The sequence below is a fragment of the Phodopus roborovskii genome, unplaced genomic scaffold, assembly GCF_943737965.1.
Source record: "Phodopus roborovskii unplaced genomic scaffold, PHOROB, whole genome shotgun sequence".
In the NCBI taxonomy this organism is placed as follows: domain Eukaryota; kingdom Metazoa; phylum Chordata; class Mammalia; order Rodentia; family Cricetidae; genus Phodopus; species Phodopus roborovskii.
Window position 1 is genome coordinate 4,840,200 of NW_026125506.1, and position 27,794 is coordinate 4,867,993.

The window sequence follows — 27,794 nt, forward strand, 5'->3', positions numbered from 1 at the left end:
TGTGTGTGTGTGTCTGTCTGTGTGTGTGTGTCTGTGTGTGTGTGTGTGTTATATACCTCAACAGCTCTAAATACTTAGTCTTTGCAGTTCGCTGGCTGTGAGCAGAGCATGAGAACCTTGCTTGTGACCCCCTTTTCTGCTTTTACAGAAAGTAGTGACAGCGCTTGACCGGACGTGGCACCCGGAACACTTCTTCTGTGCTCAGTGCGGAGCCTTCTTCGGTCCAGAAGGTATGTATGGCTATGCTGGAAGGCGTGCCTGTCACTCTCTGGGATGTCCCAGAGTGTGGTGGAGTGGAATCAGGGTGGCTGAATGTCTAGAGGCCCTAACTCTACCTCTACACCCCAACCCTCAGGGTTCCATGAGAAGGACGGCAAAGCCTACTGTCGGAAAGATTATTTCGACATGTTTGCGCCCAAATGTGGCGGCTGTGCCCGAGCCATCCTGGAGAACTACATTTCAGCCCTTAACACCCTCTGGCACCCAGAATGCTTTGTGTGCAGGGTAAGGCGGGCCTGGGAGCAGGCTGTGGGAGAAAGAGGCTCTCAGGGAGTGAGCATATGTGTGTGGGGTGGGGTTGGGGGGAGTGTGTGTGTGGGGTGGGGTTGGGTGTGTATGTGTGGGGTGGGGTGGGGGAGCGTGTGTGTGGGGGGGTGGGGTTGGGGTGTGTGTGTGTGTGGGGTGGGGTTGGGGGAGCGTGTGTGTGGGGGTGGGGGTGGGGGGTGTGTGTGTGTGGGGTGGGGTTGGGGGGAGCGTGTGTGTGGGGTGGGGGTGTGTGTGTGTGTGGGGTGGGGGTGTGTGTGTGTGTGTGGGGTGGGGGTGGAGGAGCGTGTGTGTGTGTGGGGTGGGGGTGGGGGTGTGTGTGTGTGGGGTGGGGTTGGGGGAGCGTGTGTGTGGGGTGGGGTTGGGGGTGTGTGTGTGTGGGGTAGGGTTGGGGGTGTGTGTGTGTGGGGTGGGGTTGGGGGTGTGTGTGTGTGGGGTGGGGTGTGTGGGTGTGTGTGGGGTGGGGGTGGGGGTGTGTGTGTGGGGGGTTGGGTGTGTGTGTGTGTGTGTGTGGGGTGGGGTTGGGAGCATATGTGTGTCTGCTTCTTCAAGACAAGGAGCAAGGTAGAGGTGCCCACTGCGCTAGAGCTGTGAACACTGGCTTTACTGAGCGGAGCATGTGAGGGTCAGATGAATGAGGACAGGGCTTCCAAGCTGATCTGTGCACAGGGAACCCCAAAGCTGTGACGGCCCCCGCAAGGGCTGGTGGACAAGTAACCCAGGAAACAGTTGGCTGCAGCCTGTGCCTGTCATACTGTGCATGTATGATAATCTCCAAATGGAGATCCAGGATGCAGAATTTCAGCTCAGATCCCCCCCCCCCCCAAGCTCTGTTTGAATGCAGGACATACAATTTCCTAGTGGCCATGTTTAGGTCTCTTCATTTTAATCCCTCTTCGTCCTCATTCAGTCTGGTTCATAGGAAATGACAAGCAGACAGGGGTCGCTGTGGAGGTGATGGTGGTCGCACAGAGGTGATGGTCCTCTGAACCCCCCCATCCCCCATCCCCCGGACGGCTCCTGAGCCTTTTCTCCCTCGTGTGCCTGGCAGGAATGCTTCACGCCTTTTGTCAATGGTAGCTTCTTCGAGCACGATGGGCAGCCGTACTGTGAGGTCCACTACCATGAGCGGCGCGGCTCCCTGTGCTCTGGTTGCCAGAAGCCCATTACCGGCCGCTGCATCACCGCCATGGCCAAGAAGTTCCACCCGGAGCACTTTGTCTGTGCCTTTTGCCTCAAGCAGCTCAACAAGGGCACCTTCAAGGAGCAGAATGATAAGCCCTACTGCCAGAGCTGCTTCCTGAAGCTCTTCTGCTAGGCCCCGCCCGTCACCCGCCCCTCCCCAGCCAGCGCCACCCACTGCTACTGTGACCCAAGGACCTCGCCCAGGGGTGACGGGCCAATCCGACAGAAACTGGAAGCTTGTCCGTGGCAGGTTCTGGACAGGACTGTGGAGGTCCTGCCTGATCCTCCCCGACACAGAGTTTCAGGGGCCTTCGCCCCCTTCTACAGCTCTCCTGGGCTCTGTGCTCTTCATCCTCCCCAGAGGTGGAGGCTGGGGCCCAGACATCCCTAAGTGTGTCCTCGTGAGCCAGCACCGCACCCCTGAGCCTCACCCACTGTCGCCTTTCAGTATGGAGCCAGAGTGGACGGGCAGCGAGGGTCAGCCAGGGGCTCTTTTTATCCTTATTTCTCCCACCCTGATTACCCTAGCATACTGGGGACAGCGGGCCCCCTCGAGACAATGCCAGCATAAACTCACGCACAGGCCTCCAAAGGCCCTTTGGGTCCCACCGGCCAGTCTCCAGGGCCTGGGTGATTGCCCAGGTTTGCCGAGAGAGGCTTCTCCAGCAATAATTTTTATATAGCCACATCTCCGTCTCTGAGGATGGTGTCGGGTAGGGATGGTCACCCCTGCCTTGGCACTGTAAAGTTTTGATAGATTTCTACACTGAGGTCCCACTTCCCATTGCTCCAGTTGCTTTTACATCTCTCCACAAGATAGATGCTTTTGAAGAGATGTAAAGAAGTCCCCTTTTGTACATTGTCTCTGTCACTGTCCTGCCAGTGGCCGTGGCTTTGGTATGGACTTTGCTTTATACTGAGGGCTTGGGATGGGGAAACAATTTGTATTTTCCTTTGTTTCTTAGCACAAGTGAGTTGAGACCCCGTCTGTAACTTCACAGCTCCCCAAGACTCTTTTAAACTGCTGTAATTCCAAACCTCCCTTATTGCCCAGGCCAACAGGCTCTTCATTGAGAACTGGTCTAAGGGTCTCCAGCCCTTTTGGACCTGGAATTTTGAGCCTCGTGTGTCCTGATCCCAAGGGAGGCAAAGGGGAAGGTGTATATTTGGGGTCTGCTTCCTGCCTGAGTAAGCCATCAGGAGCCAGCGTCTGCTCCTCATGAACTTTCCGGCAACAAGGGGAATCCACCGAACACTCTCAGCGCCTTATCTGGGCTTCTCTGGGCTCTTTCTCCCGCCTTCTCAGGAAAGCTGGTGTCTGGCTCTGACCAGGAAGACCATAAGGGTCTCAGGGCTCACTCGATTCTACTGTGTGCATTTGCTTCCACAAACTTCCTGGCGACTGGGACAGAGGTTGCTACCTCTCACAGATGGGACCCATGTTTGTGGGGCCTGGTGGTCCTGGGAAGAGTGTCCTAAGTTGGTGAAGGCATCCTGGTGGGACTTGGAGCTATGGGAGGCTCCACAGTTCCCATTCCAAAGGATGGAAGGGGAGAAGCCAGCCCTGGAACAGGCACAGCAGAAGGGTCCAGAGGCAGAGGACCCAGACAGTACGTCAGCTTCCCAATAGAGGCCCAGTGTGATGGGGTCCCAGACAAGGATCCTCGGTCAGGGCTGGGCCAGCAGCGGCCCAGATCCCCGAAGGTGAGCTTGGCGCCCCGGAGGCCTGCCAGCACTGCCAGCCGTTTACTGTGACTGCCCCAGACCCTTTCCAAGGAGACTCCGGGGCATCTGGAAGGCCACTCTCTGGGTCAACGGATGTGTGGTCATTTGACCTTTTTCCTATAAACTCCTAACCTGGCTTTTTCCACTTCAATTCCTGTGATTTATGCCAATAAAGTTTGCCATTATTTTCACCCGTGCCAGGGCTGTTTCTTGGATGTTTGATCTAGTTGCCACAGCGAAGAAACCGAAATCTCTGTAGACTCAGAAGAGGCACAGGAAGAAGCCCATTGGCTTTCCCTTCCTGGGGGTCAAAAGCCAGAGAATGGGCCCCGGGGACCTGCCTGTGGCCCTGGGTTCCACTGACCCCAGCATGAGCTTTCCTGGACTAGGGAGCATTTACTGGGTCCACAGGGCCAGGTCCCGCTCTGGAGCTGTGGAGGGGACACACTGAGGGTGTCTCCCGTTGGTCTGTGGGCGGTCTTCAGTCACCGGTGAAGGAGGAGAATGGAATCACTTCCTCTTGGAAAGCCGCAGACTTCCTGCTGCTGGAGCCTCTACTGCCCCCTGTGGTCAGGTCCACATGCATCCTTTCTTTTGTCAGATCTCAGGGTCCCAAACTGGATGGTTTCTTTTCATTATAAGCCCTGGCTTCCGCTGCTTCCCTGTTACTTAGCTCAGGTTTCAGGCAGTAGAGTGAATAGTATTCTGAATTCTGAATGTTGGCTATCACAGTGAGCTTGGAAGTGACCGTGGCCTTCAACACCTACTCGGAGATAATGACTCGGTTTATTTTTCCTACCCTTGCTGGATCCACCCTTACAGAAGTATGATTGGCCTTCTCGGTAACGCCGTGTGGATACCTTCCCATGCCACTGGATACAGATTTGCAGCATTTCTAATGGCTCCGTGGAATGATATTATATTGATTGGTATACTACACTTAGAGATGGAATTTATATCGTCAGGACCAGTATGTACTTGGAAATGTGCCATAATCGTATGCATGCACTTGGGGGAAAACGCATTTAGAGGAAAACAGGCGTAGGGTTTGGTTGCCTGTAGCACAGTGAGGCCCATGAGCTTTGAACCTGCCCCTAGGTCCTACGTCCGAAGTGCAGACGGTTTAATCTTCAGGAGTTTTCTCATTAGGACACTGTACCTTAGGATTGAGGGGGACAGTAACATCAGGACTGCAGAAACACTGTCACCAAAGAGTGACCTCAGTAGTCAGTGACGCCAGCGGCTCTCAGGCTCGCCTGATCTTCAGAGGCACCAGCAAGCTGTAACAGTAGACTGCTAGCTTAGCATGAACAAGGCCCCCCGGCTCCTTACCAGTCTCCACCATATGCACACACACATTTATTTATATCTCTGTAGATATTTATTTATTCATGGGTCTGGAGAGCTGGCTCAGCAGTTAAGAAAAGTGAACGCTTCCGAAGGCCCTGAGTTGAGTTCCCAGTGTCCATGGCTGATGGCTCACAAACACCTGGAACTCTAGCTCTAGAGGCTCTGACGTCCTTGGGCATCCTCACTCCAGTAGAATACCTGGATAGGGGCAGTGGATGCTTGTGTTTGTGAAGTTCCTGGGCTGTGTAGTTGGGTCTGGGAACTGCAGTGAGGAAAGATGGCTTCATGCCTACGAAAGCAGGACTAGACTGGTAGGACTGGATGCCAGAACCCCGAACCCCACCCTTGCTAGCCAAGGGGAAGCAGAACTGGGTCCCACAGTTGTAGCAAATGTTGGAAACATCTGGCCTAGATGCATTCACTGGAGATTGCCAGCTTGCTCAGGGGAGTCGTGGCGATGGGAAGAAAAGCCCTCCTAGCCTGAGGGTCTTTCATTTAAAAACTGTCCTGTGCTTTCTGTCCTGAGTGCGGGTTATTCGGTCACTGGGGAGCAGGAGTTATCACTGGAAGGCTGGGTCAGGACGCAGAGTCAGACTCTGTCAAAGACAAAGCAAAACAATTATCCAAATACATGTTGAATGAATGTATATAATAAAGGAAGCTAATGTGTTGATTTTCTCCAGTATCCCAGAAATGGTATAAGAACCTCCTGTTACAAAGAGGAGGTCAGCAAAGTGAAGTCACTTCCTAAGACAACGCAGCAAGCGGCAGAACCGAGTTACTGATGCAGGTCATCTGGCCACCCTGCATCCTTCCATTCAACAATACTTACATGCCTACTAGGCCCAGGACAAAATGTCTGCCTTAATGGGGCTTACATTCCTGCAGGGAGAGGCTGACAAATATGTCATAAGTTATACAGTGAGTTAGACGAGTTAGACGGTGTCAGGGTAAGTTTCTCGTTGAGCAGATGGCATCTGCAGCAGCCGCGTAGATGAGTTTCCCTGGCAGATACTGGCCAGCACCATTCCAGGAAGACGGAAAAGCTGGTCAAAAGCCCTGAAACAAGGGCATACTCCGGAAAAACCGAGCAGGCTAGAGACAAACGCCTCAGTTGGAAAGCAGTAGACATTTCTCAGTTTGCTGTGCTGGCTCGGTGACGCTGCATGGCGGCTCCGGCCCGGCAGAGGGCAGCAGCTTCGGGGGCTCGCATCTGAAGCAGCAGGGCGCAGTCCTTACACTACTTGCTGAAGTGGCAGCGCTATCACCCAATGGCTGCCTCTATTGATTTGGTGAGGCGGGACGGTCGGTGGCGCCAGCCAATAAGCGTGGGTGTCGTCATCGGCGAAGCAGCCTGCCTATATAAAAGGCGCGCGCGGGCGCGCGGGCCTCCTCTCGCCAGGCGTCCTCGTTAGAGGTTGGCGTTTCCGCGCGTCTGTGTGGGAGGGCGGGGGACGGGAGCGTGGCGACTCCCGGGTCGGGGTCGGTGGGCCCGGGGTGCGCGGTGAGGGAGGGAGGGAGGCATGGGACCGGCCGCCCCGGGCCGCCTGCGGCGTCGCCCGCGCTGATGGCGGCGGCCTCCCCGGGCCCAGCTCCCGCATGGCCGCCTCGGCCCAGGCTCAGGCCTCGCACCGGGCTCAGGTGTCGGGGCGGCCCGGCTTACGCTGCCCTCCTCTCCCCAGTGACATCGTCTTTAAACCCTGCGTGGCAATCCCTGACGCACCGCCGTGATGCCCAGGGAAGACAGGGCGACCTGGAAGTCCAACTACTTCCTGAAGATCATCGTAAGCGCGGAGCGGGCCGCGGCAGGCAGGGAGGGACGGAGGGAGGGAGAGCCGCTTCGCACCGGGCCCCTGGGGCAGTCACCCGCCGGGCGATGCCGGGGTTGTGTGGCCTCGGGCTGCCGATGCGGGATCCCCGGTTCCGAGCTAGCTCCTTCGCCCGGGGGCGCATCCTGCCTGTGGAGCCCCTGCCCTCTGCCAAGGGCCGAGGCTGCAGTGACTCAATGTAAGTCATGTTACTGCAAGCCGGAGACCTGCCAGTCAGAGGTTCTCAGTGAGATCTGCCGGCCTTGGTGGCCATTAGACTGGTTGAGCTTCCTTTGATTACGGCTGTGAGGTCTAGACACGGAAGAATTTACATGTTCACAGCATGGCTTCCCGTGTCAGCCGTGCAACAGTTTTCCTGTGCTGTAATGCTGAGGTGTTCTTTTAGTCAACCAAGTATTCCTTAGTTAAAAGATAAACAATAAATGGAAATCTTTGAGGTATGGCTTCCCCATGTAGCTCAGGCTGGCCTGGAGTTCACAACTCCGTCTCAACCAGCAAGGCGGGTGTGTGCCACCACACCCAGCAGAAGGTCATCTTAGGCATCCTCAAGTTTGTAAGGACAGGTGTCTCGGCTTTGACAGCATTGTGGGGTTTGGTTTCTGCTGTTTATTTTGTTTCCCTCTCAATTTGATTTCTTTATGGCTTGTTGTATAGCAACTTTTGGATGATTACCCAAAATGCTTCATTGTGGGAGCCGACAATGTGGGCTCGAAGCAGATGCAGCAGATCCGCATGTCCCTTCGAGGGAAGGCCGTGGTGCTGATGGGCAAGAACACCATGATGCGGAAGGCCATCCGCGGGCACCTGGAGAACAACCCCGCGCTGGAGAAGCTGCTGCCTCATATCCGGGGGAACGTGGGCTTTGTGTTCACCAAGGAGGACCTCACTGAGATTAGGGACATGCTGCTGGCCAATAAGGTGCCGGCGGCTGCCCGTGCTGGTGCCATAGCTCCATGTGAGGTCACTGTGCCAGCCCAGAACACTGGCCTGGGCCCGGAGAAGACCTCTTTCTTCCAGGCTCTGGGCATCACCACGAAGATCTCCAGGGGCACCATTGAAATCCTCGTGAGTAAGAGACGTGTGTGGTACCCTGACATTGAGAGGGCTGGTTATTGTGTGCAGGCGGTTGGTAGCTGCCTGGTGTTTGTTTTCTTGTTCCTTAGAGTGACGTGCAGCTCATAAAAACCGGAGACAAAGTGGGGGCCAGCGAAGCCACTCTGCTGAACATGCTCAACATCTCCCCCTTCTCCTTCGGGCTCATCATCCAGCAGGTGTTTGACAATGGCAGCATTTACAACCCCGAAGTGCTTGACATCACAGAGCAGACTCTGCACTCTCGCTTCCTAGAGGTACGCCCCAGCCCCTTTCCCCCAAAAGCAGGGAGCATCTTCAGCCTGTCCCTTTTCTCATCCCCTGTAGTAGTGAGAAGGTGTGCCTGCTGGGCTGTCCATCTTTAATCCCAGAGGAGGCAGGCCATCTCTTGGTTGCTATTCTGGGTACGTGATGAATTCCAGGACCACCAGGTCCATGTAAGAGACTGTAAGAGACCCTGTGTCAAACAACCTAATCATTAAAATAACAAAAAGATTTTGAGAAGAAAGTGGTTTCTGTGCTGGAGATTGAGGCTGCCTCCTGAGTGCTGGAATTACCAATTTAGTTACCTTTTTCTTAAAGGATTGGTAAGTTTTTTTTTTGAAGGGTCTCATTTAAGGAATTTCTTCCCATAAGTGAGCAACATACTGAAATTACATGTGTGTCGGGAGTTAGTCATTTTAGTTTCTTTATTAAACTTTTGAGTTTCTCCAGCTCCTACCAATCAATCACATCTGAAGATCTGAAAGATGTACTGAGCAGGCCTTACAGCCTTTCCATTGCATTGTGAGTTGGAAGTGACAAGGTTCATAGGTCTGCAGGAGGTTGTGTGGACTTATGCAAGGCTACACATACAAGTTTACATGTAAAGACTTGAATCTGGTGTCTGCATGGGTCTTTGGCCCCAAGCCAAGGGATAACTACAGCTCTACTTATAACAAGTTCACTATTGGCAAATTTTACATCTGGAACAGCTTAGATTTTTAAAAACAAAAAGTGGCATATGGAACACCAGGTTTGGAGTAAGCGTAAACACAAACCAGAGGGCCTGGCCTGCTGGGAGCATTGTCATGAGAGGCTTGGGGACAGGGTGTGAGCCTAAATGGTACTTGTTGTCTCCCGAGCAGGGTGTCCGGAATGTTGCCAGTGTTTGTCTGCAGATTGGTTACCCGACTGTTGCCTCAGTACCACACTCCATCATCAATGGGTACAAGCGGGTTCTGGCTTTGTCTGTGGAGACTGAGTACACCTTCCCACTTGCTGAAAAGGTAAAGATTCTTCCAGGACCATAGTGGCTTGAATGACATCAGGGTGGCCGATGGCGGGTTGCTGAGTTGGTTAACACAACATCCTTTAACACATGGGTACTCTTTGAGACCAGGTTTAAAGTAGCCAGAGCTGATCTTAATTAAACTTTAATGGTGACATTGATTCTGAGTATGCTGGGGGCTAAGATTTGTAAGTATGTGCACCACCAGGAACCATGTCTGGGCTTCCCTGCTAGGCAAGCAGTCTCCCAACTGAGGTATTACTGGATCTCAGTGCATTGTTGGTTTTCAGACTTGGTCGTTTAGCTCTGGCTGGCCTCACAGAGGTCCACTTGTGCTCACCTTAGTGCTGGGGGTTAGGTGTGGTCCCCAGAACATTTATTACTTTTAAGAGTTCACTTTTGAAAGTTGGGTGTAGAGTTCATGCTTATAGTTCCATAATTACGGTAGTTTGAATCTGCCCTGCCTGAACTACATGCACATAGTGAGGTTCATATCCTGGACATAGGGATTTAAAGGTGGGGGACAAGCAAATTCTCAATAACAGTGTCAGGCGCAAAGAGTTTAAGAGCAGGCCCAAGTGTGCACCTCCAACAGGCCACTTAACATCTCCTGATTGGGTAACTTCTACGCAGGAAAACTGCCAGTTATGTGGGGGCTGCACAAAGGCAGGAAGGGTGGGGGGCATCAGGAAGATGCATTGACTTGACCATCTCATCTCTCCAAGGTCAAGGCCTTCTTGGCTGATCCATCTGCATTTGCGGCTGCTGCCCCTGTGGCTGCTGCCACCACTGCTGCTCCTGCTGCCGCTGCAGCCCCAGCCAAGGCTGAAGCCAAGGAAGAGTCGGAGGAATCAGACGAGGATATGGGATTTGGTCTCTTTGACTGATCCCTCAAAGCAACCAACTCAGCCAGTTTAATTTGAGAAATATGGAAATAAAAGCTTACTTCTGTTAAAATTGTCTGCCTGAATTTATTTTGTATACTTGGAGGTTAAAAACAAAAGCCTTTGTGTTTGGTATACAGTTGGTGTTGGCATTTTCGGCATTTTCTTTGTATCCCAGGATGGCCTTGGATGCAGAGATGCTCGTGCCTCCTGAGTGCTGGGATTAAAGACCTGTGCCACCAATCCTGGCCCTTAATTTGCTAAAGTAGTTCCATGGGGGACATTTCAATATTCAGTCTTTACTGGATATCCAAGCTAGTAGCTAAATGCTGGGGATGCTTCAGGTCTGGAACCACACCCATTAGCTGAGGAAGCATTGAAATGCTGGGTTTGAGCTAGGGAAGGTAATAGATCTCATTCTGAGGATGAGATGGGGTCGTGGTCTAGGCCAATGGTGTCTTGACGTTAGACACTGCAACTTCAGTTGGTGTAGAAATTGTTCCTCCTGCATCAGCCTCCTGGGGTGGAGCAATTACAGTCCCTGATATGTGTTTGGCACTGGTAGAATACAGAACTGACTTCCAAATACATCAGGATGAAATAAAACAGGGTAGTATAAGGTGTAACCAAGTACAGAGACAGTTGATAACTCCATTAAGCAGGCAGTGTATACATAAAGGTTCATGCTCTACTTGGGAGGGTGCGAAGTGGAAAATTAGAGGTTGTAGGCCTTCCCAAAATACGTTTTCAGTTCATGTGCATCCGCAAGTAAAGGTGTGGACCAAGAATTATGCTAGGATTCTGGCCATTCCTCTAAAACAGTAGTTTCAAGTAATTAAAGTCTGAATAGCTCAGGATTTTAAAGGACAGGTTGGAGATCTAACTCGTAAGTAATACTAACTAGTTACTAAGCTTGTGGCTTATTACTACAAATCTGTGTAGTTAACCCGTTTTAAGTAGGTGTCAACAGTTTGGAAGCCACTGCTGAGGACCAGCAGGCAGCCTGGAGACCGCGTTCTCTAAAGCAGAGTCCGGTCCCCATCCGCCTGTGCTAGCCTCCGGGTCCTCTCGGGACTGCTCGCGGAGCCAGGAGGCCGCACTCAGCCCGGCAAAGCGCGGACGCGGAACCTCCAGGGGACGCCCAGCGAGGCGGGAGCTGCCGGCCGCGCTCCCGGGGGCCAGGCTGAGAAAAGCCCGCGTCCCGGGGCTCCCGCGGCGGCCGCCCTCCCGCCCGGGGGCGCCAGGCGCCGCCTGGCCGCGTGGGGCCCGCCGTGACCCGGAAGCGCTCCGGAAGCGCTCCGGAAGTGGTTCCGGAGTGGGGCGCCGGCAGGATGGCGGCGGACACGCAGGTGAGGCGGGCGGCGGCGGGGCCGACGCGGCGTCCGGCGGGGCCCGCGCGCGGGCGGCGGGCGGCGGTGGCGGGAGCGCTGGGTCCGAGGCCGCGGGGCCGGCGGCGGCCGCAGGAGCAGGCGGCGCTCACGGCTGGAGCCTCGGCTCGGCCCGGGCGGCCGCAGCGGCCGACCCCGCGCTCCAGGGGCCCGGGCTTCGGGGCAGCCGGCGCCCTGCAGGGCCGCCCCGCCCCGCCCCGGCGGCTGCAGCCCCCTCGGAGCCGGCCACGGCCTCCCAGAGCCCCGTGGCCGCCAGCCGCGCGGCGGGGCGCCGTCCCCACGCCGTGCGGTCCGCACCGGTTTGGAGTTGTCGCCGCTCGCTGCGGGGCAGTGGATGAGTGACGCTAGCCTCTGCCCACTCTTCCGTACAGGCGACGGGGTTACAGTTGGCAGGAGCTCGTGAGGCCAAGCGCTAGGGCTCCGTGGAGCTTGGCGGCTCTCCCCGAAGGGGACTCTGGCACCTTCGACTGTTGGCACCTGTGGGTACCGCGTCGCAGTCAGGGAGCAGTTGAGGACGCTTCTTTCTCCATGCCAGCCTCTTCTGTGGCCGTGCGCGAGGATGGAAAGGCTGTAAAGGGGAAAACCACAGTTTTTTAAAAAATGTAGACCACGCTGGCATTGAATTTGGAGTCATTCTGCCTGTCCATGCTTCCCTAAGGCTGGGATTACCCTGCCTGGCAGAAGCTGGTGTAATAAAAGACAGTTTGGGCCCCCTGGGTGAGATAATTGAGTTTTTTATATTTGAGCCTCGGAGATTGACCAGAGCGGGGACATTTAACCTGAACATTCAAAAGATGTTTTGCAAGGGTCTCCTGTAACAAGGTGCTGATAACTTGTTTGGAGCTGTGTCATAGTCAATCACAAGACGTAAAAGCTTGTAGTGTTTTTAGAGGATTGAGTGCTTATTAATACTAAACGGTGAAAGAATCTGTCCAGCCAGGAGGTGGTGGCGCACACCTTTAATTCCAGCACTCAGCACTCAGGAGGCAGAGGCAGGCAAGATCTCTGAGTTCAAGGCCAGCCTGGTCTACTGAGCCAGGGCTACACAGAGAAACCCCTGTCTCAAAAAAACAAAACAAACAAAAACAGAATCTTCTATCTAGAGTTGTGTTATTCAGTAGTATGGTAAGTAGCCCTTGGCCATGTCATCAAAATAGCCATAAGGCTTACTTAAGTCAGTCACAATTATATGAAATTAAAAACTGCTAAGCCAGTGTGGTGTGTTGAGGAGAACGTTTCTGTCACCTTGGAGAGTTCTTTCTCGGGCACTGCTATCCACAGTGCTGCCTGTGAACTCGGAAGGTGACCGCCGATCTTCCTAGCATCCAGTGTGATTCCTAAAGGGTCTTAGTATTCTTTTTCCTCAGTTTGAACAAGGTTTCCAGGGGTCAGTAACTTCTCGTATTTGCCTTTGCCATGCTGGGCATCCAACCCAGGGCTTCATGTGTGTCGGGCAAGGGCTCTATTACAAGCTATGCTCCCAGCCTTCCAATTTCTGATTAAGAAGGTCCTTCTTTTTCAGATATGAAAAGTTGTTTTATATTTGTGAGGGAAGCTAGAACCGTGAATTTAATGCTGTGTGATTGACAGTGTAGTGGCACATGCTTTCAGCCTCAGCATTTGGGAGACACCAAAAAGCAAAAGGAGTTTAATGTTGCCGTATTTAAGGCAGGGGGTGGTCTATCTCCCCTCAGACCTCACTAAGGTCAGTAAAGGATTGAACATAATAATGTGGGCAGCACGATGGCTTATCGGGTGGAAGTGCGTGTTGCTGTGCAAACCTGATGGCCCCAGTTTGACTGCTGGATCGCTTGGTAGAGGGAGAGAACTGGCTGTTTTCTAAGTCCTCCCTCCCCTGCGGGTGATTCAATGGGAGAACTCGAGCCATCCCTAGCAGCTTTCCTACAAGGTATTTATTTTAGGGCTGAGGGTTAGTGACAGAATGTATGTCTGACATGTGTGAAGCCTTACATTTGATCCCCAGCGCAACAAAAGCAGACCCAACAAATGGATGGGGAGGGTGGAGGACACAGGCAAGAGTAGCTAAAACAAGAGCTACAGATTTGCTAGGCATCGGTGGCCGAGCCTTTGTCCCCAGCTCTCGGAGACAGAGGCAGGCCTGGTCCACAGGGGAGTTCCAGGACAGCCAGGGCTACGCAGAGAACGCCCTCAAAAAACGACAAAAAGAGAAGGAAGGGAGGAAGGGATGCAGACTTTTGAACACCAAAGGGCGTGAGTTCGAATCCACCAGCTAGGAAACTCAGGGACCATCCCTAGCTCCTTTACAGAACCTTTGAAGGGTGGATTCATGGGTCAGTTAACGTGGAAGGGAGGGCGACTTCATTAAGGAGGAGGATAGTTCGGACCCTGGGGTTAGATGCTGTCAGATGCCCAGGTTTCCTGCTCTGCCAAGAAACTCAAGTTTTCTCTCTGGGGACCATAAGACCCAGTACCGTGAACACTCATCTAGGATCCGTTTTCAAGGAAATTGTTACAATAACTCAAGAAACTCTCCCCCAGTGGGTGAGTATGTTTCTACACCAGAGGCCTCAACACAATGGCTAAAATAGACTCACAACAAAGCCCTATCTATCACCACAAAATTTTGGAATCTTAAAGAGATCCAGAGGCTTCTAGAAGGAAAAGCTGGTCTCCTCCATAAGATCAGTTAGGGTTGGCATTCCTATAGTCCGGAGTTGGAGTCAGCCTAGGTACACACTGAGACCCCGTCTGAACAACAGAAGTGTTATGACGGCTTTTTCTTCACAACCGCAGCTGTTTAAGTTGAATAATAAGAGTAGGTAAAACCAGGCAAACAGGCGATTGTGGGAAGGGCAGTTATTAACTCCCTATTAACAGATAGCTGTCAGCATGGGGAGCGCAGGTCGTTAAATAGAGGGTGCACACTGTTTATGCATAGTCGGAACCCTAACCACCCACTGGATCATATCAAAACGGAGGACTGCTGCTGGTGGGGTGGGTGGGAGAGTGGTGGGTTAGGGGAGAAGGCTAAGTAAGACAGAGCCCGGTGCAAAGAGACCTCCATACTGCCCAAGTGTCGTGTATGGGCAGACCTAGAATTCTTGGGTTGTGTGCCTATGTGAAAGTAAAACAGAGCACTTAAAATAACCAAATAGCCAGCCAGGTGTGGCGACACACACCTTTACTCCCAGCACTTGGAGGCAGATAGGGCTTTGAGTTCAAGGCTGGCCTGGTGTATATAGTGGGTTCCAGGACAGCTAGGACTGTTGTCTCAGAACCAGATCAACAAACAAGAACACACCCAAAAATGTCAAAGCAAGGAAAAGTTTATGTGCAAGTTTGGATACCCTTGTGTTCATTGCCAAGAGAATTACGTCAGGGCCAGCAAGATGTCCCAGTGGGTAAAAGCACTTGCACCTGACCAAGCCCAGGACCCAGCACCCACTTTGTGGGACTCCCTCCCTCCCTCCCTCCCTCCCTCCCTCCCTCCCTCCCTCCCTCCCTCCCTCATTTCCACACTCTCAAACAACCCTTCTCCAAATACACGTGAGTAAAAGCATGGCTGTGTGTCCCCACACCCTGACCCTGTTACTAATGTGGGCGTCCTTTGCAGGCCCTTAACCCCCCCTCCCCCGTTTGCTTTGTGGGCCTGCATGAACTTTGCCCACACAGCTCAGGAGCAGGGTTCCCCAGGTTTCACAGATTGCCCGAGGCAAGAGGCTGCCTCTGTGCTAACTCATGTGGAAGGCTGTGGGCATGTTGGTGTCCCTTTATAGACCTGTTTGGTTTTCAGAACACAGGTGCTGTGGCCACTGGCTCCCTTTGAGGCAGAGACTTGTGTCTTGGAGGTGGTTCTTTGGGACGATGCGTGTACTCTGTGTGTTCCTGGTGTTTGCAGGGGCTAAGAGGGTGCAGGTCACCTGTAACTGGAGTTACAGGGGTTTGTGAATTACGGTGAGAACTGAACTCAGGCCCTCTGCAAGCGCTCTTAAACACTGAGCCACCTCTCCAGTCCCTGCCTGCTTTAAAACTAAAGTACTTATTTATTTAAAGTGTGTGTACATGTGTGCTTGAGTGTGCTCTTTGTATCCATGCCACAGTGTGTGTGTGTGTGTGTGTGTGTGTGTGTAGGTTAACTTGTGCAAGTCCATTTTCTCTTTCGCTGTGTGAGTCCACTTAGTGCTGCCTACAGCACTTGGTTGTGGGGTCACTCCCTGGAGCGGAGGCTGCCCATCAGTGGTCACACCCTTAAGAAAAATGGCTCCCTCTGCCCTAGCAGCCGACGACCAGGGGTGTGCATTTGGGGTATTTCTGAAAAGGTGCTTTCTCTCTAGAGATTTCTGGATTTAGCTTGGCTTGCCTAGTTTTAAGAGAGGTATGTTGACTAGATTAAATTAGTGCATCTAAACCTCGGGTGATTGTTGCTCCTTGTCCTCGGAGATTTGACAGGGTCTGGGGACTTGATTGTCACAGCTGGGGCAGGAGAATGGGCTTCTACTGGCTGCAACTCGTGGGCAGAGCGGAGAAATGCTGCTCAGTCCCATGATGCACGGAGGCAGCTTCCTGTGACAAGCAGTAACCCAGCCACGGCTGTCGGGAACGGGGCGCTTGTGTTGTGTGCACAGCGCGTGCACGCCCCCCTTGTCTGTGGTCTGACTGCTGACTGCTTCTGTGGGTTTGGTCTTCACAGGTCTCTGAGACGCTGAAGCGGTTTGCCGTGAAGGTGACAACAGCTAGTGTGAAGGAGCGCAGAGAGATTCTCAGTGAGCTGGGGAGATGCATTGCCGGGAAAGGTGAGTGTGTGCCCCCTGCCTGCCACACTGGGCTGCTGCTTTTAGAAAATCAGTGTGCTCCCTCCCTCCCTCCCTCCCTTTCCTTCCTTCCTTTACTTCTGCCTTCCCTTTTTGTTTTTTTTTTTTTTTTTAAATAATGTCCTCCAAAACAGTTGAAAGAATTGGGTCAGTGCACATAGGTGCTTAAGGTATTTATAGTTTTAACTATGTTGATTCAGATGCTTCTAAAAGATACACCATTCTTGAGCAGTGCACTGGGCACACAGACATTTTGTTTTTGACCTGGGACACTTTGTGTGTCCACAGATGTAAAAAGATGTAGCAGGTAGTTGGCCAGTTAAGGACCCTAAGATCTGTTAAGATTGAGAGATCTGGGCTGGAGAGATGGCTCAGAGGTTAAGAGCACTGGCTGCTCTTCCAGAGGTCCTGAGTTCAATTCCCAGCACTCATATGGTGGCTCACAACCATCTGTAATGAGATCTGGTGCACCCTTCTGGCCTGCAGGGACACATGCAGGCAGAACTCTTTATACATAAATAAGTACATCTAAAATAAAGATTGAGAGACCCATGCATTTCTAATGCTGTGTGAGAACGTTCACCACAAGTGTTTGAATTTTACTAAACTTGCTTTTTATGGTGTGTGTGTGTGTGTGTGTGTGTGTGTGTGTGTGTGTGTGTGTGTGTAAAGGACCCCCAATAATGGCCTCTAACTGCCATTCTCCTTTCTTAGCACTTGGTACTGGGATTATTGGTGTTCACCACCACAGTGAATTTAAACAAGCCAGCCAGCTGGCCTTCCGTCCCTCTTTCCCTCCCAAGACAGGGTATCACTGGGTGGATCCAGCTGACTTCTGGCTCATGCCTGTGCCTTGCTTCACCCTCCCCAGGGCTGAGACCACAGGTGTGAGCTACCTACCGCACCTGGCTTCTGCTCTCAGTCTCTTGCTGCTTCCTACCACAGTTGCCTGGGTAACAGCCAAGCTTGTTAAAGCTGTCAGTGGAGTTAGTTGCTGTGTGTTAGTGATGTCCTGTATGATTTTATGAGTCCTTGGAGGTTATCCATCTCAGCAAGGCTCTAGTTAGTTAAGGTCACTGTGCCGGGACATCAAATGTATATATGTACAGAGCTGTAATGGTTGAATTTCCCTGCAGAATAACTACCCAGTACTACCCCTGCTCCCCCAGTTTATGAAAGAGGTTTTACTTCTGTGTCTGCGTTTGTGAACCACTCTGAATCTTTTGAGGGTGATTTTGCTTTTCTGGCACCCTGAAATTCTGCACTTCCCGTTGAGTCATAAAAGTGCTCTGGCATGAAAGTACAAGCTCCTGTCATTCTGTGTTCTCAATGCTCTGAGCCCAGGTTGAACATGAAGCCAGTGATGTCTCTCAGAGGGTTGGTGTGAGGGTAAAGGAAACATTCATAGCATTTAACACATAGTGCATAGCAGGGTACACGTGCAGCTTAGGTCATGATTACTGGTCTACCAGCCTGTTCCTGGCTTTAGTGTTACTGGTCTACCATCCTGTTTCTGTTCCTGGCTCTGGTTACTGGTTTCCTTACTTAGCATTGAGAGCTCTACAGGAGGACTTGGCTCTGTACTACATTTCTTTCCTCTCCATCGTTTGGGCCCTGAATCAGTGGGAAACACCAAGCTCTTCCTGGACTTGATCCATCTTAGAACATAGGCCAGATTTCCCCAGTCTGTTGACCCTGTGCTCTGGTTCAGCAGACCCTCCAGCAGGTGTTGGCATTCTTGTTCAGCCCAGCCTCCTCCAGCTGGCCTCCTTGGGTTTCTGTTGTTCACTTTCTTCCTTGTAAGGCGGGTTTAGCAGCAGAGCCCACTGAGTGCCAGGTGCCCACAATCCACCCGCTTCTTCCCATCTTTCTCTTGTTAAACCCATCCAGCTTCTGCTTCCCTCTGCATTTCCTATAGTTGACTAATGTCTTGGCAAGTTTAGTTCAGAGACCACCTAGTTACAGGTGCTTTTCCCCTTCTGGCTCCTCGTGGTGCTTTAATCTTTTATGTTTTTATTGAGACAGGGTCTCTCTGTGCAGTCCTGGCTGTCCTGGGACTCACTATGTAGACCAGGCTGGCCTCAAACTCACAGAAATCCACCTGCTTTTGTCTCTGAGTACTAGTGTGTACCACCATGCCCATCTTAGGGTACTTTAATCTTGCGCTTTAATATTTTAAAAATTATTATTTTGTGTGAGTTCATGTGTGTTTTGTTTTGGTTTTTTGAGACAGGGTCTCTGTTGCCCAGGCTGGCCTCAAACTTCGGGAATAAGTGATCATTCTACCTCACTCTCTTGAGTTGCTGGGAGGTACTACAGACATGTGCTACCACACATCTATTTTTATTTTATATTTATATTTTATGTACATGAGTGCTCTGCATGTACACCTGCACGCCAGAAGAGGGCATCAGATCCTAGTTTAGATGGTTGTGAGCCACCATGTGGTTGCTTAGGGATTGAATTTGGGACTTCCTGGAAGATCAGACAGTGCTCTCTTAACCTCTGAGCCATCTCTCCAGCCCAACATGTATCTGTTTTTGAAACAGTCTTACTATGTAGCTCTGGCTGGCTTTGAACTTGCTACTTAGATCAGGCTTTTTGCTAATTTTTAGACCACTTATTAGTTTGTGCATGAGCAAATACCTGCTGAGTGATCATACACAGTGGTTAGGAAGCAGAATAGCTGTAACCCTTTTGGTCTCTGCTCCCTAGCGATAGAGAAGATATCTGGGTCTTCGGTGTCATTGGCTCATCAAGTGTTTGTGCTGCTATAAGTTTTCCTGTACCGAGTGTTTCCATACTGCCTTTTTTCTCCTTTGACTTTTACCTCAGATTCTAGGGCTTCCCGGGGTGTCTGGTGTCAAGATCCTGTCTGACAGAGGCCCAGTGTAAGCAGATGCTCACCACTGTGCGTGCTGTTGAGTCTCTGTAAACTTTGCTTTCAGATCTGCCGGAAGGAGCAGTGAAGGGGCTCTGCAAGCTATTCTGCTTGACTCTGCATCGGTACAGGTGAGTCTGCTTGAGTCTGCATCGGTACAGGTGAGTCTGCTTGAGTCTGCTTGAGTCTGCTTGAGTCTGCATCGGTACAGGTGAGTCTGCTTGAGTCTGCTTGAGTCTACATCGGTACAGGTGAGTCTGCTTGAGTCTGCATTGATACAGGTGAGTCTGCTTGAGTCTGCATTGGTATGGGAGAGTCCAAACCAGAGACCCAGTGCTGAAGATGCCGTGAGAGGGTAGTACGTAGAGTCCCTTTAGAGCCAGACTTCTTAACCTCTCTCTGCCTCGGTTTCCTCATCTGCAGAGCGGAGACGATGCCATTGTATGCATCGTGGGTGGCTGTCAGTGTGAAGATCCGGGGCAGCATCTACTCTGTACCCTCAGCATATGTATGCGCTCATGAGTTGTATTTATAAAGGCATTTAATCTAGTTTGGAGTCATGGGGCGCATACCATGACTGTAGATTCTGCCCTTTTTATCCTCTGCTCCTTACCAGCTACTTTTAGAACTCTGGGGCAGGGCGGATTTATCTAGTTATTTCCATCACCTAGGATCCACTGGCATAGTTACCATCAATTTTTCCCCTGGAAGACCCGTGCTTGGCTTAAGCATCCCTGCCTCTGCTGAGATCACCGGTTCACCTTCCCTCCCTTCCTATTCTAGAGACGCAGCCTCTCGAAGAGCTTTGCAGGCAGCCATCCAGCAGCTGGCTGAGGCGCAGCCAGAGGCCACAGCTAAGAACCTCCTGAATTCTCTTCAGTCTTCAGGTGTTGGCTCCAAAGCAGGGGTTCCAAGGTAAGAGCTCAGGCTGTGGGGCTCTAGAGGGTTGTGGGGTATTATTCAGTTAGACTCGTGCAAATGAGCAGGTGTGAGCACACCTGGTTCTTACCCTTTGCACTCTAAGTGGCACTTAGAGTCTGTCTCTGTGTGGAGAGAGGAGCCAGGTTAGTGGAGAAAACTACTTCTCTTGAGGAGGAGGACTAGCACTGGATGGGGAGAGCCAGCTTCACCCACCCACCTATCAGCCATCCATCCATCCATCCATCCATCCATCCATCCATCCATCCATCTATCAACCATCTGTCTGTCTGTCTGTCTATCTATCTATCTATCTATCTATCTATCTATCTATCTATCTATCTATCTAAAGGTTATGTGCATGAATGTTTTGCCTGCATGTATGTCTGTGCACCATGTGCATGTCTGGTACCCAAAGATGCCAGTGGAGGAGGGCATCAGGTCCACTGGAACAGACAGTTGGGAGCTGCCTTGTGGTTGCTGGGAGAATTACCAGGTCCTTTGGAAGGATGGCCATCTTGTTTTTATTGTTGCAGATGTCAAGTTATTTTTGCTAGTGAGGCCTGGACTCTTGTCCTGAGTTGTCAGTGATGATGTTGGGGAACAAGTTTCTGTACGTTAAGTCAAGGGAGGGTTCATGTACTATGCTGTGCCTCAGGATGTGCATTTGTCTCTCTCCCTTCTCCTCAGCAAGAGCAGTGGCTCGGCCGCCTTGCTGGCTCTGACCTGGACCTGCCTTCTAGTGCGCATTGTCTTTCCCCTGAGAGCCAAGCGGCAAGGAGACATCTGGAACAAACTGGTAGGTTCCCTTGTCTTTGGAGCCATGAAGGTCAACACTCTGCAATTTTATGATATTTAAGCATTTCTTCCATCCCAAGTGCTCTTACATGTTGAAATTGTCCAGAGGTGTGTGTTTGATGGTGGGCAGGCAGGCATAAGTGCAGCAGGAATCACATTCGTCTGCTCACTAATGTTCCCAGGCATGATGCTAGGCATTGTGTGCAATGATAAGGAAGACGTGGGCCCTGCCTTCATCAGAGGCCAGACTGGGGGAGACAACTAAAAGTCAGGGATGCAGAAGACGCAGTAACATAGGCCAATCATGTAGATTGTATTATTTTTCTGGCTGAACATGCTCTCACCTGTGTTTGGATTTCAGGGTTAAGAGTAAAATTCTGGCTGTTGTCTTGGTCATCTAATTCTCTCCTCTCTTTAATACCTGTTCCTTGGACACTTTCTGTTTCTTTTTCCCACCTGCCTGCTCCCAGAGATGGCCTGGCAGGCTGGGCTGGGGGTTGCTCTTGGATGTCTAGGCAGGCTGGGCTGGGGGTTGCTCTTGGATGTCTAGGCAGGCTGGGCTGGGGGTTGTCTTGGATGTCTAGGCAGGCTGGGCTGGGGGTTGTCTTGGATGTCTAGGCAGGCTGGGCTGGGGGTTGTCTTGGATGTCTAGGCAGGCTGGGCTGGGGGTTGTCTTGGATGTCTAGGCAGGCTGGGCTGGGGGTTGTCTTGGATGTCTAGGCAGGCTGGGCTGGGGGTTGTCTTGGATGTCTAGGCAGGCTGGGCTGGGGGTTGTCTTGGATGTCTAGGCAGGCTGGGCTGGGGGTTGTCTTGGATGTCTAGGCAGGCTTAGTGTAGGTTAAGGGTCAGGGCAGTAGTTGGTGGTTCTGAAGGAGTGTTGAGTGCAGTATTGTGGATCTAGTTTTGCCCCTGAGATTTGACAGAGTCCCCTGCCTACCTCAGAGAGGTGTTCTAGGGAGGTTTGCATGGCCGTAGACACTGTAGAGTGTAGTGTATGGAGATGTAAATGACAAGTAACACTAGAAAGCTGAAATCATCTTATGGTGAAGCATCCAGGCAGGCAGGCAGATATGCAGATGGCCTTATTCCTGGTTTCTTACCTAACACGTCTCTAGGGACAGCTGTGGAGTGGCCTCCAGTGGGTTAGTGTTGAATTGAGTGCTGCTGACACTCCTGGTAGCCCTGTACTGTAGTTAGTGTGGGCTTGACCCTGGAGCCCTCCCCAGAGGATGGGTTTCATTGATACCAAATGGCTTTCTGCTAAGGTAAACGGTTACTAGCAGGCAAGGTCTCTGGCTTATCTCCATTGAGTTCTTACAGTTGTTGCCTATCTTTAATGAAGGGCACATCTAAGCAGATAAGTATGTTAATTAGGATCTCTTGTTCTGTTACTGAATGGCAGATGTCTTACTGTTTATCTGTGTCTTTTAAAAGTTTTTTGTTATTGGGGTGAACTTTTGGCTTCCTGCATGCTGTGCTCTGAGCTTAGATCCCCATTTGTATCTTTACTTATTTGTTCAATATTGTTTTTTCTACCTGTACTATAAGGTGCAAGGATGCACCTTGTTGTCCTTGTGTGTCCTTTGGCTCATAATGGGTGTTTAGCAAGTATTTATTAAGTAAATGCATGTTAGTGTAAGATACAGTGTTAAGTAAAAGACAGGGTTTAGGGGGCTGGAGAGATGGAGATGGCTGAGCAACTGAGAACACCGGCTACTCGTGGGGAACTCAGGTTTCATTTCCAGCATCCACAAGGTGCACAGCTGTCTGTATTCCCAACCCTAGAGAATCTGATAGCATGTCTAACCTCCAAGAGTACTACATATGTGTGTGGTGCACAGACCTACACACGGGCAAACAAGCCACACATTAAACAGGGAAAGGGGGCAGATCTAGGTCGAGGGGTCGTAGGGAAGAAAGGTTGTGTTGGAGTGGGGTGGGGATGAAGCTGGGATTTAGAAGGAGTGGTGGGTGTCTGTGGCAGGCTGTGAGGTCATTGGATGCTTCTGAGTCACGACCTGATCGGAGCCTTTCCTGTGCTGGCAGGTGGAGGCTCAGTGTCTCCTGCTGCGGGAGGTGTTGGGCGGCTCCCACAAGCATGCTGTGGAGGGCGCAATGAAGAAACTCACCAAACTGTGGAAGGAGGTGAACGGAGCTGGTGGGAGGTGGGACCCTGCCTGCCTTTTCTGTACCCTCTGCTGCCACCTGCCCTGACGCACGGGCCTGCTGCTTCCTCTTCAGAGCCCTGGGCTGGTGGAGCAGTACTTCTCAGCTATCCTTAGCTTAGAACCCAACCAAAACTATGCTGGCATGCTGGGGCTGCTGGTGCAGTTCTGCACAAATCACAAAGAGATGGACGTGGTCAGTCGGCACAAGGCAAGTGGATTGCTGCATCGGGGTCTGTAGGGAAGGGGTGGAAACGTCCTTTGTCCTTGGGGCCTGGAGCGGTAACCTGTGTGGATCCTGGTGTAGTCACCCCTGAGGGCAGCTCCCGTGCGTGCGCCAAGCACTGTGCCAGGAGTGGGGGCAGGCAGTGGTGAGCAGAAGACTGTGGTCATTGTGAATCAGAGCAGCCTGACATGATACAGATTATCACTCAGTTAATTGTATCTGATAAGTGTGACAAAGGAAATACATATGCAAGATGGGTATCTGACTTGGACTGTGTCTCTGTAGCGAAGGGACTCCGGGAACAAGGAGAAGCTGGCCAGTAAAGACGTGGGACAGCATTTGGGCAGAGAGTCAGTAGGAAGTGGTCATGGAGATGGGGTGGGCAGAGCTTTCAGATGCAGCCAGCTGAGAGCAGTCAGGGCTGTCCAAGTCCTGCCAGCGTCTTTGACCTTTGTCTCAGGAGCCGTGGAAGTGGCGCTCCTCGCCTTTGAGAGGCAAGCATGGGAGGGTGGGAAGCCATGGCAAGTGGGATCTCTGTCTAACCCTGAAGTTTTGGGGCCTCCTGTCCTGTAGAGTGCCCTGCTGGACTTCTATGTGAAGAACATTCTGATGAGCAAAGCGAAGCCCCCGAAGTATTTGTTGGTGAGTGGATTGCACACCTACCGCCCTTGCAGACAGTATTAAATCCTGGCCTAATTCTGGACACACCCTGTTCTTTACCGTCACTCTTTCCCATGAGCCTAGGTGCCTGACTCTTTATCTTTGTAGGACCACTGTGCCCCCTTGCTCCGGTTCATGTCCCACTCGGAGTTTAAGGATCTGATCCTGCCCACCATACAAAAGTCCTTGCTGAGGAGCCCAGAAAATGTTATTGAAAGTAGGTCCCTGCTGAACAGGTGGGGTGGAGGGATGCGCTGCCTGAGCAGTGTTGGCTTGGCAGCAGGGACACCACGTGTTCCCAGTGTTACCTGCTGAGGACTGTGGCCAAGATAGGAACTTCTTTCAGAATATGGTGAAAGTCAGGGGCTTTCTTTTTTAAATTTACTTGCGAGTGTGTGTGTGTGTGTGTGTGTCTGTGTCTGTGTGTGCTTGTGCATGTGTGCTTGCGTGAGAGTGCGTGACTGAGTGTATGTGCCCACAGAACCCAGGAAAGGGCATCAGAGTCCCTGGAAACTGGAGTTCCAGGCATTGTGAGCTGGCCATTGTTGGTCCTGGAAAAGCAGCTGATGCTTTTTACTGCTCAGACATTACTTCAGCCCCATCGGGCGCTGTCTTCTTAGAAGACTATGGGAAAATATCCGCTTCAATACTGATTGTAGTTATGGAGGCTGGAGAAGCTTCTGGAGACCCTGGGGATTAATGAACCCTTCTCTAAACAGTTTGGACTTGACTTGTGTGAAGAGCAGAGCGTTGGTCAAGGGTGTGATAACCTTGTGGCCTTGCAGAGGTGAAAGGCAGTCATGTCACCATGGAGCTAAACAGCAGACTCCAGATGGTGCTTTCTGCAGAACGGGCAAAATGGGCGCTGGCACTTGAAACTAATGAGCATTGCTTGCTGTCCCTTAGCCATCTCCAGCCTGCTAGCATCCGTGATGCTTGATCTCAGCCAGTATGCTCTGGACATCGTGAAAGGCTTGGCTAGTGAGTATGCTGACCCCTCTGCAGCCCCTTGATGCATCTTGAGTTTTAGTTGCGTTCAGTAGTTGTTTGTTGAAAAGGATGTGGAGCACATCTTATGTTAGAAATAAACTTTAGCCTCAGCAAGACGGCTCCTTGGGTTAAAGGTGGTTTCTGCCAAGAGTGCCAACTCCAGTGCAGTCCTGGAGACCACAGGCCGAAAGGGGAGAACCCACAACCACAAATTGTTGGCTGACTTGGACGTGTGTGCCATGGTGCCCCTGCCCCAGACGTAAAGAAGTGAATGTTAACAATGAGAGAAGAAGAAGAAGTAAGGCCTTAGCCGCCAGCCGGGGAGGGTCTCTTCTCTGAGGTGGTTGGCGGCGAGGTCAGAGGGCTGGGAGTAAAGAGCTGGGACTAAGTCTGTGTGTTCAGCTGCTGCGGCCCCTGAGCTGTGGCTCTGTGTGTCCAGATCAGCTGAAATCCAACAGCCCCCGCCTCATGGACGAAGCTGTTCTGGCACTGCGCAACCTGGCCCGCCAGTGCAGCGACTCCTCCGCCACGGAGGCCCTGACCAAGCACCTGTTCGCAATCCTGGGAGGTGAGCAGGCCTTCTCTGCACAGCAGATGACACACAGCAGATGCGCCCCAGCCGTGGACCTGGGGTGTGGTGGGAATTTGACTGTGAGGCTGCTCTGGGAGAAGCTGTTGGTGAGGCAGAAGGCAGAAGCGCACCTAGGGCAATGCCAGTGGCTTTCAGAGTGTGCTCGTATTTGCTCGGGGAAAAGGAGAGAGGCGTGAAGATGTAACCGATGCCTTTGAGCAGTGGGAACACGATGTCACATATTTTTAAGAATGTAAGACTGTAGTATCAGCAGGACGCTGGTAGCATTTGCCTCTAATCCCAGCTCTTGGGAGGTAGAGGCAGGTGCATCTCTCTGAGTTCGAGACCAGGCTGCTCCAGTTCCAGGACAGCCTCCAAAGCCACAGAGAAACCCTGCCGAAAAACCGAGAGAGAATGTAGTACTTTTGTCTGTCTGTTTTTCGAGATAGGGTTTCTCTGTGTGGCCCTGGCTGTCCTGGAACTCGCTCTGTAGACCAGGCTGGCCTCAAACTCACAGAGATCCGCCTGCCTCTGTCTTCTGAGTGCTGGGATTAAAAGCGTACATCGCCACTGTCTGGCTAAGAGTGTAGTACTTTTAGTTGGGAAACAAAAGGCTATCAAGAGCTGTTTTAAACCCAGCTTCACACCACAAAGGCTGCTTTGGGCTTGTGCGTGTGTCATGAAGTGGGGCCATGTTAGCGAGCACTGTTTCTCCCTCCCTCACAGGCTCAGAGGGAAAGCTAACTGTTGTAGCCCAGAAGATGAGTGTCCTTTCAGGTAGGCCCCCTCCCCTGGTCTCGACAGCGGTAGTGGGGGGGAGGGTTAATGAACTGTCAGGTAAGATGACCAATAGTGTTGGCTGTGCCAGCTTGTCCCCCAGGGCCCTGCTGCCTCCCTGGGCGGCAGGAGAGACTGGAGGTCTGTGGCCTGGTACACCCTGGTGGCGGTGGCGATGGCAGGAAGGCTGTCTGCCGTGGCTTTGTGCAGGGGAGGGCCCAACCAGAGAATCTGCTTTTCAGGGATTGGAAGCCTCAGTCATCACGTGGTATCTGGCCCTTCCAGTCAAGTCCTCAACGGGACTGTGGCTGAGCTGTTCATTCCGTTCCTCCAGCAGGAAGGTAATTGTGGTTGCACGGGGAGCATGCTGCTCAGACCCATTCTTGACCACGCTTTTTCAGTCAGTCTTCTAAAGGGCTCTGTGACGGTGCGCCTCCCCCTCCCTGAGTTAGCAGGGCTGGGAGTTGTCTGAAGAGTCACTGCTTCCTCCCCGGGGACTCGGGCTTGCCTTCTGCAACTGCATCAGACGGCAGACTGACTGGACTTGTGCCGCTTGCCCTAGTGCACGAAGGTACCTTGGTACATGCCGTCTCTGTCCTGGCCCTGTGGTGTAACCGGTTCACTACAGAAGTACCCAAGAAGCTCACTGACTGGTTCAAGAAGGCCTTCAGCCTTAAAACCTCCACCTCTGCGGTGAGGCACGCCTACCTGCAGTGCATGCTGGCCTCCTTCCGAGGTAAGTAAGAGGTGCAGGTCTGCGCTGCAGGGGTCTCCGGGCCCAGGGCCTGGCTCACGGTCAGGGCTTTCCCTTCCAGCGCGCTGATTGCCTCGTTTTCCCCGGAGTCCATGTCCCGCCCGCTCTTCATACTAGTGACTTCTTCTCCTGTTTGATAGGTTTTGTTGGGTAGTTTTTGGTTTTTGGTTTTCTGAGACAGGGTTTCTCTGTGTAGCCCCAGCTGTCCTGGAACTCACTCTGTAGACCAGGCTGGCCTCGAACTCACAGAGCTCTGCCTGCCTCTGTCTCTCTCTCCAGTGGTTCTTTGTTGACCAGCTAGTGACAGCCCTGGACAGTTCACCGGGCATCTCTGTTTCCTCATCTAGTGGAGGAGCAGTTGATGATCAGATTAGTAGGATTCTTTGTGGTTACAGAGTTTAAGTCCCAGGTTCTTACTCCAGTTCTTTGAGACACTCAGGACATTAACTGAAGGGTTTTAGCCAATCCACACCCGGGTGAATAATGTCTTCTCGAGTAGTCTCATCACCCCTGCGGGCCAGGGTGTCTCTAAGATGTGTCTGTCTCTGCAGGTGACACGCTCCTGCAGGCCTTGGACTTTCTGCCCTTGCTTATGCAGACAGTAGAGAAGGCGGCCTCCCAGAACACTCAGGTTCCCATGGTCACTGAAGGGGTCGCCGCAGCCTTGCTGCTCTCCAAGCTTTCCGTGGCTGACTCGCAGGCGGGTAAGGGTCTGCATGTGGCCAGGGTGCCAGGTGACAGTGCTCTTTTCCGAGCTTGGTCAAGTGCTCGATGATTAGCATTAGCCTGTCAGCTCCAGGGCTGCCTTTAGCTCTCTGCAGGGATGAGCTCGGGGTCACAATCGGAGTGCAGCTAGGGGCTCTCACTGTCCTTGACTCTTACTTTAGTACTCGGGCCGGGCTTGCCTGTGATACTTGAACTGCTGGGTTGAGCATTAGGACTTTGTGTCTGGTTGTTTTTTAATTGTTGTACTTGTTTGTTTATTTTATGTGTAT

General features: G+C 52.1%; 3 protein-coding genes across 5 annotated transcripts in view; all 3 read left to right on the plus strand.

Annotated features, from left to right (window-relative positions):
• The window catches only part of Pxn (paxillin), a 51,816-nt gene extending 48,172 nt beyond the window's left edge, over positions 1 to 3,644 (plus strand). For both annotated transcript variants that reach the window (XM_051176483.1, XM_051176482.1), the window contains 3 exons: positions 149 to 230; positions 356 to 504; positions 1,595 to 3,644. In XM_051176483.1, coding sequence (XP_051032440.1) covers positions 149 to 230; positions 356 to 504; positions 1,595 to 1,861 — 498 coding nt within the window. In that variant the 3' untranslated portion in view covers positions 1,862 to 3,644. The remainder of the gene's footprint in view (positions 1 to 148; positions 231 to 355; positions 505 to 1,594) is intronic.
• A 2,555-nt stretch (positions 3,645 to 6,199) lies between these two features.
• On the plus strand, positions 6,200 to 9,951 carry Rplp0 (ribosomal protein lateral stalk subunit P0). The gene is made up of 6 exons (XM_051176491.1): positions 6,200 to 6,220; positions 6,486 to 6,587; positions 7,287 to 7,697; positions 7,796 to 7,981; positions 8,852 to 8,992; positions 9,720 to 9,951. The coding sequence occupies exons 2-6, from the start codon at positions 6,534 to 6,536 to the stop codon at positions 9,879 to 9,881; spliced, it is 954 nt and encodes a 317-aa protein (XP_051032448.1). The 5' UTR covers positions 6,200 to 6,220; positions 6,486 to 6,533; the 3' UTR covers positions 9,882 to 9,951.
• Positions 9,952 to 11,194: 1,243 nt separating this feature from the next.
• Positions 11,195 to 27,794, plus strand: part of Gcn1 (GCN1 activator of EIF2AK4) — a 55,925-nt gene continuing 39,325 nt past the window's right edge. Inside the window, exons 1-15 of one of the 2 annotated variants that reach the window (XM_051176473.1) lie at positions 11,195 to 11,227; positions 15,939 to 16,041; positions 19,008 to 19,071; positions 19,724 to 19,855; positions 20,549 to 20,657; positions 22,703 to 22,801; positions 22,898 to 23,032; positions 23,621 to 23,689; positions 23,816 to 23,924; positions 24,614 to 24,688; positions 25,137 to 25,265; positions 25,995 to 26,045; positions 26,288 to 26,386; positions 26,608 to 26,781; positions 27,351 to 27,503. In XM_051176473.1, coding sequence (XP_051032430.1) covers positions 11,210 to 11,227; positions 15,939 to 16,041; positions 19,008 to 19,071; positions 19,724 to 19,855; positions 20,549 to 20,657; positions 22,703 to 22,801; positions 22,898 to 23,032; positions 23,621 to 23,689; positions 23,816 to 23,924; positions 24,614 to 24,688; positions 25,137 to 25,265; positions 25,995 to 26,045; positions 26,288 to 26,386; positions 26,608 to 26,781; positions 27,351 to 27,503 — 1,519 coding nt within the window. In that variant the 5' untranslated portion in view covers positions 11,195 to 11,209. Of the gene's footprint in view, positions 11,228 to 15,938; positions 16,042 to 19,007; positions 19,072 to 19,723; positions 19,856 to 20,548; positions 20,658 to 22,702; positions 22,802 to 22,897; positions 23,033 to 23,620; positions 23,690 to 23,815; positions 23,925 to 24,613; positions 24,689 to 25,136; positions 25,266 to 25,994; positions 26,046 to 26,287; positions 26,387 to 26,607; positions 26,782 to 27,350; positions 27,504 to 27,794 lie in introns of those variants that run through there. The other variant, XM_051176472.1, reaches the window with a different exon arrangement.